The following is a 9,898-nucleotide window of genomic DNA, read 5'->3' on the forward strand; positions in this document are numbered from 1 at the left end:
CAAGCAGTTCTTATAAGGGCTTCCTCATCTAGAAACAAAAAACAAATCAGCAGAGTTATGCATTTTAAAAAAAACTAAAGGCTGGACAAAATTAACATTTTTCTCAACTTCAGAGCTGCTAGTCCAACATCCAAGTGGCCACTCACAGGTGTATGACCCCTGAGAAACAGGGATGTTATATGATGATGCTTTCCCTGGCATCCCCTCCCAGCCCACTGCATCAAGGGGTTGAAGAACTTTCTGAGCTGGGCACTAGGTTTGGATCTGCAGGTATGAGAAGCATTGATGGCCCCAATCTCCAGTGAAATTTGTCTCACTCTTCTTAAAACCCAGGTATACCTCTGGCCTCCACAGCTGTCCTCTCTGCACATTCTCACAGTAACTTGCACAGGGGGGTAGGTAAAGGGCTTTGAAATGCTACCCCGGCACAAATAAGGGGTCATTATTTCACAGACTTATGTAAGAACGAGCACTGCCAGGTTCCGATTTGATTAATTACCGCCCAGAGATTACAGAGGGCAGCTGAAAGTACACCACCCTCTTTCATTTTCTGTTTGATGCCCTGCAAAGGACCCGTTCACAGAAAAGAAGGAGCTGGGAATTTGAGTGCTTATAATAAGACAGTCTGTATTTATGCAACAGTCCCTTGGTTATGCTCCATTATCCTGCCTGGCCTTTTTTTGACCTCCCTACTGTCCATTGTTTGACTCCGTTATCCACAGCAGAGCTAAATGCCTGAACCTTGCCAAAGAAAACGGTGTCATGCATGTGTCAGATCACAAGTTTGCATTCTAAGTCACTGTTCCAGGCTCAGTAACAGGAAACACAACCAAACAAAGCTGCTCTTGGTAGCTTGCAGGTATATTCGAGGGCAAGAACAGCAGAACAAGGAGCTGAAGATCACCCCGAGAAAACAGTGCCAGAAAAAAATATATTTATCCTGCACTATTGACCTTCCTGTTCTATTACAATTGGTGCTGATGAGGAGTATGTGCTTCGAAAAACCATCATTTTATGAGCAATTATAAGATAAGAGAAATTTCAGATTATAAACCGTATTTCAGGAAATTAAAGGGTGAATCTTACACAGTCTCACCTTTGGTTTCATCTGCAAGAGTGAGTGGTTTGTTGGCCAATGTGTGAAACAAGAACCACAAGAAAGTGTTTGGTGGTAATTAAGTAGTAGATAAAGTGTAATGGCAGATTTATAATTAAACCTTTATCTGTTAATAAGGGTGCTCAGAAGCAATCTACACAGGACAGGTCTTGCTGCCTATAATCAAAGCTCTTTCTTTGACAGATAGACAGCATAAGGCTACTAGCATATCTATCCCTTTCAAAAGTATAAGGAGCGATTCAGTAGGATTACAAATCACAGCTTGCTTTATTTTTCTGTCTCCAAGACATAAAGAAATCCATTTTGTTTCTTTTCAGAAGTAAAGTTCTGTGAACAGGGGAAGTAAATGCACAGGGCAGAGAAAACCATTTAGCAAGTATCAGCATCTAACTCTACAAAATAACACCTTCACAAAACCACTGTAAAAACATGAAAATTAGTAAAAAGGTTTTGCCAGCAAACACCCACTGATGACAGCATCCATAGTTTTGTACCTTCCAGACTGCCCTGTGCCACAAAGCCAGGCTTTACACTTCAGTGTGGTCTGCTGCTAATTTTCCCATTCGCAGACAGTGGCAACAGCAGTCACCAAACCCACCTGCGCACTTTCTTCCTTGTACAAGGAACAGCAAGACTGATATAGACACAGTATGGATGGAAACATGTGTTTCATGTGAATTTGGAGCAAGGACAAGGCCACTTTCCACCCTGCTCAGCCTAAAGCACCCGGACGTCCTGCAGCTCTTTCCAGTCTCAACAGACCATAGACAAGTGTCTTCACTTAAAAGCATTAACACCTGACTGCTTACAGAAGCTGTTAACATGTTTCTAAAGAGGTTCAGATATGACACAAGTATACACTGGAGTTCGATTTGAAGCAGGTCAGCAACATCTAATAAAATTTCCCATGTTACAGAACATTATGCTATTATATGATAATTAAGATTAAGGTCAATTTGAAAACTTTTCCTGAAAGCAGAAGGAAACAACATATTTTTAGCAAACTTTTCCACCTTTCAAGACAAAAAAACCCCCACCAATTAGCACTGTCAGCAAAGGAGGAAGAAAAATTTATAAGGGTGGCTAGGCACCAGCAAGGTGGAAAAGCTTCCTTCAGCAGGCTTTCCTGAAAACAGGAGAGAGAAAAGAAAAACGCCTCCCAGTGGGCAAGCTAACAAATTTATATTTTAAGCCTAATTTAGAGACAGTTCTAGCCAGTTAAAGGAAACTTACAAAACAAAGGAATGTAAATATAGTCAGCAAGAGTGATTATGCTAACACTACCCTAAAATGTGATGAAAGAGCTGTCCTGGCAGAATAAACAGTTCTGCCATCTCTCTATCACTTCTCAGCCACACTTTGTTTCTTGGGCAGCTCTGACCCCTCACAGTCATCTCCATCGGCTGCTCTGGCATCACATTCCTACAGCTTCATTTCAAAAAGCAGTGTTTGCATGAAGGTACATGAAGATGAAGACACCATAGCACACTGAATTCTTCATTGTACTTCCTTACTCATTCTCCCTCTAGAAATGAAGCCATTGCTGCAAGTACCAGCATAATGTCAGTAAGATAAACATATTTATAACACAGCCTTTACTCAATCTGTGCAAATGCCAAAAGAAACTTCTATTCTTCAGTCAACTGAGTGAGATAAGTCTATTGGTGCAGCTAATGGGAAGCACAGGACACCACCATGAGGGAGCAGGTGAAATCAGGGAAGGATGCTGAATGCATTGTCAGAGTCAATACTACAGTCAATGAAATCACTTCACCATCTAGGATAAATGGGAAAGCACACTCACAAGTTCCTTATTCCATTAATGAAGAAAGTTAGACAACTAAGAGAAGCAAGAAAATACATTAAAAGAGAGTTCACTCTAAGAGAGTTTTGTCACTATGGCCAGGCTGCCAGGAAGTGCTTTCCACATATACATGGTTTATAGCAGTGATTCCTCTGGACTTGGCTTTTTCCATCTTTCTTCAACAGAGAGCTGGAGAAAGTTATTTCACTTGGTAACCTGGAGCCACCTCCCTCCAAGAGCTCAGTAGTTAAACCACTAGCTATGGACATGGGAGACCTGGGCCAAAGACCATGCTCTCAGAGATGGAGAAAGCCTTTGCTGATGGCTATCACCTCACCAAGGAAAGACTGGGGTCCTGGTCCCTGTCCCAATTAATATTCAAGTATTTCTTATTAAACATTAATAGAAATAGGGACTAGAACTAGTTCCCTATTCCCAGCTGAGTGGTTTAGCCTTTAGGCTACAATCATTCTTGTGGGCTTGCTCACTCTGGCTCTCCCTGACCCACAAAATAATAACTATCCCCATCTGAAGGAGTGAAGAGCCTGCCAACTGACTGCTAGGGCACCTTCTTCAGAGGGAGAAGTGGATTCATAACCCCTCAGGCAGACAAGAAATTTGACCCTCAAATCTTGCCACAATAACAGAACCAGGGAGTAGAAGGACATCACTAGGTGACGAGGTCAGCTAGTGAAACATCTCCTTGGAGGATCCCAGTAGCACCTACAGCAGTGCTCAATATCCAGTAATAGACCTCAACATATAATAATAGACCTTAGCCCAAGCCAGAGGTGCTCCTGAATCTATCTGGAAGCAGACCATTAGATGGGCAGAAAATATTACAGTTGGAAACATATGCACCTAATGGCCGTAGGAGCCTCCAGGAGTAGATGGACAGCTGAATGCGTTAAGGATCTCAGTTTTGAACCTAACTACACCCTAAAATAGGAAGTGTTGTGTACCCAAATGCTGTTATAGTCTATCCCTAGAACAACAAAACAAGACCCTGAAATAGGTGTAGGTATTAGCCAGATATGTGTTCACATTCAAAGTTTTTAGGTTCTTCTCTCATTTTTGACAATTCAGAATAAAGCCTAACCCTTCAGACTGAGAAAGTATAATTTCTAAACAGGAAATAGCCAGTTAGGAAATTGTTGAAGGTATATTTAGTATAAAAATACCAACTTCTAATATTTTTTTAAAGATAAAAGTAAACTTGAGCACAATGCCTGTAATTTTTTTCCATTTCTCATGTATTTTCAGAATGCAGATGTGGCCACTTAGCATGAGGTTACATTCCTGAAATGGCCATAGCTAGCAGTGAAACTTAAAACATTCATCCAGCACAACTGCTCATGCTTCACACCATACATAGGTTCTCCTCAAAAAAAAGTTCAAGCTATCACACCCATATGTTCCCTCATTAGCATGAAGTACAAGATCATTGTACTGCTGAAGCAAACAGAAGTTTAGCTATTTATTTCAAGGGCAGCAGGGCCATACAATTTCATCCTAGATGTTTTTTTTCCACCTGGTTTCAGCACATAATGCCTCACCAATTTATATTTTTCTCTCCACTCAATTTTCCACTGCCCTCATCCCTACTGTTGCCTTCCAGCAGCCCAGGTGTGTGGTGTTGCCATGGCCCATTAACAATGCCATCACATAAACCTCCCTGTTCATCTGTTATCTCCTGGTCTGCAGGTACCCAGGTGTCGATTTCTTTCTGCAAGCCTAGCAGCTGCTGCAGTGACATTTAGTAGGACAGTCTATGAGTTTAACCTTTTGCTTCCTGATTTGTGTTATTCCTCCTTATTTTCACTAGTCTTGTTGGGAAGAAAGAGCTGACTCACACATGGCAGCCTCTTCAGGCACAAAAGCATTCCTCTACCCACCTCACACAACTCCTAATCCTAGTCAAAACTCAAACTGTACTCTCACCTTTCACCTCTGTTTTCTACACCTTCACCTGCCTCCCCTCCTCTCTTCATGTTTTTTCCCCTCAGTTGCCACTCCTTTTGAGTCAGATGCCCATCTCCAAGGCATCCAGCTTTCTCATGAAGGAAAAGTACGATCTCATCAAAACCACTTTCTGCTCCAGCTTCTGAGCTGGATCATTTCTGCTTGCATAACTGCCCCTGTCATTTATCAGCTTCTCAGAATAGTGATTTCATCTTCTTTATCCTTCTATAAAATGCTTATGGTTACCATAAAGTAATACTTTTTCAGTGGTACAAATGGAAGAACCAGTCACTCATCTCCTGACTGTAAGTAAACACAATGTTTTAAGCAGAGGAAAAAGAAAACCAAAACCACTGCAGAATTAGAAAATTATAAAAGCTTGTGGTTTAATTTTGTTCTTTACTATTTATTATAAAGTTAGGCAGTTAGAAAAGGTTTAGTGAGCTAATAACCATACTGATCTCTCCACACAAAGAGGTTGCCTACCATAAACTGTGTGATTTACAACATAGACAAAAATCTAGTCTCTACTAAAAAAATTGTCTCTCTGGCCTAATTTCTAAAATCACTGTGTTTTCTGGTTCAGATTAAGCAGTTTTAAGAATCTCCAAATAATGTTTTAAGTCCCCTGTCTGAGGTCTTAGTAGAAGAAAAGAACGAAAAAGGCTATCTCCTTTCCAAAACATGTATTTTATTTAGTTAGATGATAGTTAATAATATTCCTATCCAATACTCTAGGAATTTTTATTACATCAAAAATGCTGCTGCTGGTGTTTCACTCTTTTGATCATTTTACCACGAATCTAGAAATTCTTCTGTATATGAGATTCCTGGTTCATCCTTCATGTCAAAGGTGAAATAAATGCCAAGTTCTTCAAAAATATATCTTTTTCTAGTGACGAGCATTGAAATCTGTTTGTTTGCTTTCCTAGACTGAGATGCAGAATCTCCAGAGACCTGAGCCTGATATATTCCCTTTTATAGTAAGGGGGATCCAGGTCAAGCTGCCCTGCAGACATCAGCTGTGACTACATGGCAGATACTTGCAAAAAGGCATGAATTTTTAAACTCTGATGCTAAGGAATTCCCAAGATTCCTGAAAGCCATCAGCATTCATGCAAGTGCTTTCTGACGGTTCACAAAATGCTCATACACATTCATACGACTATGGATTTCTGTGCAAATTTAGAAAGCAGAAGCTATTCAAAAGGGAAATCCCATGACAGACCAGAGAATGGAGCAGCATCGACTGTTATTTAGGAGTGCAGTACCAATAACACAGGTCACTTCTTGAAACCTAGCAATCAGTCTTCAGTATCATAAGGGACTGAACGCAAGGATAAAGTACTATAAATTTCTGTCATCTATATAAAAATGCTGCTTCCAGAACCACAAAGCAGTTTTTCAAACCTTTTAATTTAAGTCTGAAGGCGAAAGGAGTGATTATTTTTTCTTTTACCTTATAAGATATCTTAGTGAGGTTTAAAAAACCAACTATAAAGCATATTCTCTCAGGGATGTGAAGGAGGGAGGGGAAGAGACAGGATGTAGCCAAGTAACTTGCATCCACAATCTATCTTTACATCACTCAGTACAGCTGCTTACATAAAGACCATCCTTTTTTCTTCCATTTTTTCTCTAACTTAATTTTCAAATATACTGGTTAAAGAGACAAATTACTTTCTCATTGTAGTAATCTACCAGTGGCAGCTTCTAATGACTGTCTTTACCCCAAAACATCAAGATTTCCAGTAAGCTAAGTCTATCTTTTCCTATCACCAGTATCCAGAACTAAGCAGACAAAGTTCATAAACACTTACAGTAGAAGGGCACCTCCTTTCTGCACACACTTGGACACTGCAGCCTTAGGATTTATATGTTTGGACCAAGGTATACTGAGCTGGGTACAAGAGTGAGAGTCCTTTGAGCACAAGGTGAAACGCAGTGTAATTCAGTGTGACAAGATCCCCAAGAGCCTGAGGCAGGTGTCAATCACCAGATATGTCTTATTACAATCAAGTAATCATAATAGAGTCTGGTGTAAGCTTGATAATGAACTAAGTGCACTAATCCCATTTATGTTGAAATACATTGATTGCAGTTCTGCAAAATAAAAGTTCAGCATAGTCAAGGACTTCATACTCAGGGTCCTACACCATCTTAATAATAACAAACAGTTTATTAGCCTTATTTTTATTCAAGTAGATTCTTTTCTTGCACTTTAATTAACTTCTAGGGCTTGTTTCTGTTTAGCATTAGAACAGGAAATAATTGCAGCTGGTTTCACACTAAGGGTTACTATTATCTCCAAAGAAATAAGGACAATCAATATTCTAGGGAGGACAGGTACTGGCACTTCCTCCTGAATAACTTACAGATCAATAATCATGACAGAAAATGGAAGAGAGATTTGCATTTGAAGGAATCCCAAGGAGACCCCAGAGGAAGAAATCGCGTACAAAGACAAATGTGTGTTTTTTCTAACTCAGTTTTTCATTTGTGACTGAACCCCAGGTCATTAGGATTCTGCTCACCTGCAACCTTTAACCAAACCATAAGGTAGGTGTGTCAGAAGCTGGTTGCCTGCTACTAGAGAAGCTTTTAGGATATGATTTTAGGATGAGTAGATACAAACTTGATTTTCTTTTCTTTTCTTTTTTTTTTTTTGTTGACCAATGCAACAACAATTACATTCACAAATGTTATATGGATCTTGTGAATAAATAGCATATAATTATTTCTTTCTGAAACCTGACTTGTATTACGGGCAAGTCCAGTGCAACCATTAAATAAGAATGGTCAAAGGGAGTCAAGAACCCAGTTACAGGGAGATCCTGTCCCAGGGGTTTCTGTAGTTTAAGAGGATGTCATTCTACTCAGAAAACATGATAATCTTTGTTAATTTGTTAAATTCACGTAAAAGAAACATTTTCCATAAACACTCAGGAAGCATCTCTTCCACCAGCTAGAGAGTAGGGAGAGCCCTTAAGTCCAAGCATGACTGGGGAAAGCAGGAAAGATTAGGCGTTACTTTTAAGTGCTGACTTCCCCTGCAGGTAGTTGCTCTGCTTTGAAAACTGAATTTGTGGAGGCTTGCAAGAGAAACAGTAAGACAATTATGAATGAGTTAAGAATGTGTTTGTGAAAGCATCAGAAGAAACTGCAGGAGTTAAAAGAAATGTATGCATTGAAGTCACCCCAATGAACAGGCCATTGAAATCACAGCAGACTCCTGTGAAACTTCTCAGACACCCAAACTGCAAAAAAAAACCTGCACCCAAGGAAGGAGACTAGAGAGCCATGAACAGATCAACAGTGCTGCACAGGGACTCACAGGAGTGGGACAAGCCAAGGAGGCAAAAGATTTTGATAAACGTCAACTTCTTATGGGCACAAAAGGCACATCCAAAATAAGTACATGGTCACAAGTCTACAAGAAACCCAGAACAGGTGATGAGGTTTTGTGTTGAGCTTTGCTACATGGATTGTGAGTACTTGCCATCAATATAGAAAGAATAAGGTAGGAAAATTCGATCAGTCCTCCACTTATTGGGAGATGGAAGCAATAGTAAGTAAAAAAAAAAAATAAAAAATCTATCCAATCTTCCAGATATCAAGGAAAAAAGTCAAATTATTACTTGTTTCTCCAATGAAATTAATCAATAACCACTGTGTGGTTAATAATTATATTTGGCTTCCTGACTGTTGCCCATTTTCTAAACAGGATCATCCATTTTATTTTTGCTCTACAGGAGAAGTCTGGTGAAAATTTTATCAAATCCTAACCAATCCAAAGTACTAGAGAAACAATGTGCATGTTGAGAAAGAGAGGAGTTGCAAGAATATCAGACGTATGCGGAAAATGTTTTTTTATAAAACTCACCCATATGTAGGTGTTGCAAAATACAGTGCAAATTACTACGGCTACTTGGGAAATTATAGCTCCTTGAATTGGGTTTTGAATTGGTATTTGCAGAGGATTTTTGTTGCTGTTTAAAAATAAGTTACATTTTTTCCTTTCCAAATCACAGCTGTCTCAGTCCAGGTGGTTTCTGGGATGATGACAGGCTGGTAGATGAGCATTTTTACTTGTAGTATTTTCATGACTTGGAGCCATGCCATCCAAAATAACACAAGAAAATTCAGCCCCTTGCTCCCTGCACACGCTCATTTACCTCTTTCAAGTCTTGGACAATAGCAGTGAGTCTCTCATTCTCTGCCTGAACGTTGGTGACCACTGCCCTGCTCTGCTTCAGCTCGTTCTGCATCTCCAAAATCTTCCCGAGGTAATAAGCTTCTTTTGATGCAGACTCCTGGAGGAGCGTCTCTTCACGTGTCTCTCCATCTTCAGCCACTTTGCGGTGAATCGAGAAGGACTGTCCAAATGCCTGCAAGAGGAAAACAGTGCACAGCATAAAACTACTGAAGCCCTAGAAGAATTATCAACAATAATGAGCAGCTGCATAGCCAGCGGGAATGAAATAGATCTGTGTGTCCCAAACTCTGACCTAATGAATCCTGCCTTAGCAGCTTCCTATCAGCTGAGGGCCACCATCTCATTTAGCTGAAATGAAGCATCTTGAAGCTGTTCTCATTTGCAGTATGGATTTATGGCCCCTGTCCAGGCAACCTCCACTGAGATCAAGATGGTGCTCGGCTAACTAGCCATTAATTAGTGCCAGTGTTTGACTCTCCTGCACGAGGCCAGCTGATAATTCATCAATTCTTTTCTTCTCTTGTTCTGTAAAATAAACGTGTGTTTAGTTTCATTTTGAACAGCATAGAGAGCTGACAAATCTTTCTAAATTGCTTTCTATTTTCAACATTCTTTTATTATAGGAGCTGACTTCATGGTATGGAAAAAAAGCTTCCCATAACTGGAAAGAAAGATAAATGAGTTGAGTATCAAGCAGTAGCCAACTATACCTCTGGTAAGCTAAACATGGAATTTGAAAACCCCTTCATTTCATTTGTACTCAGTGTTTGAAAAAGAGCTTTTTCAAATACATAGCAGA

General features: G+C 39.9%; 1 protein-coding gene across 1 annotated transcript in view; it reads right to left on the minus strand.

Annotated features, from left to right (window-relative positions):
• Positions 1-9,271, minus strand: part of BICD1 (bicaudal D homolog 1 (Drosophila)) — a gene marked incomplete at its 5' end in the record, with an annotated part of 81,415 nt that extends 72,144 nt beyond the window's left edge. Inside the window, one exon of the mRNA XM_010190771.1 lies at positions 9,059-9,271. Coding sequence (XP_010189073.1) covers positions 9,059-9,271 — 213 coding nt within the window. The remainder of the gene's footprint in view (positions 1-9,058) is intronic.
• Between the last annotated feature and the right edge of the window lie 627 nt (positions 9,272-9,898).

This window comes from Mesitornis unicolor, unplaced genomic scaffold (assembly GCF_000695765.1).
Source record: "Mesitornis unicolor isolate BGI_N332 unplaced genomic scaffold, ASM69576v1 scaffold2528, whole genome shotgun sequence".
Taxonomy (NCBI): domain Eukaryota; kingdom Metazoa; phylum Chordata; class Aves; order Mesitornithiformes; family Mesitornithidae; genus Mesitornis; species Mesitornis unicolor.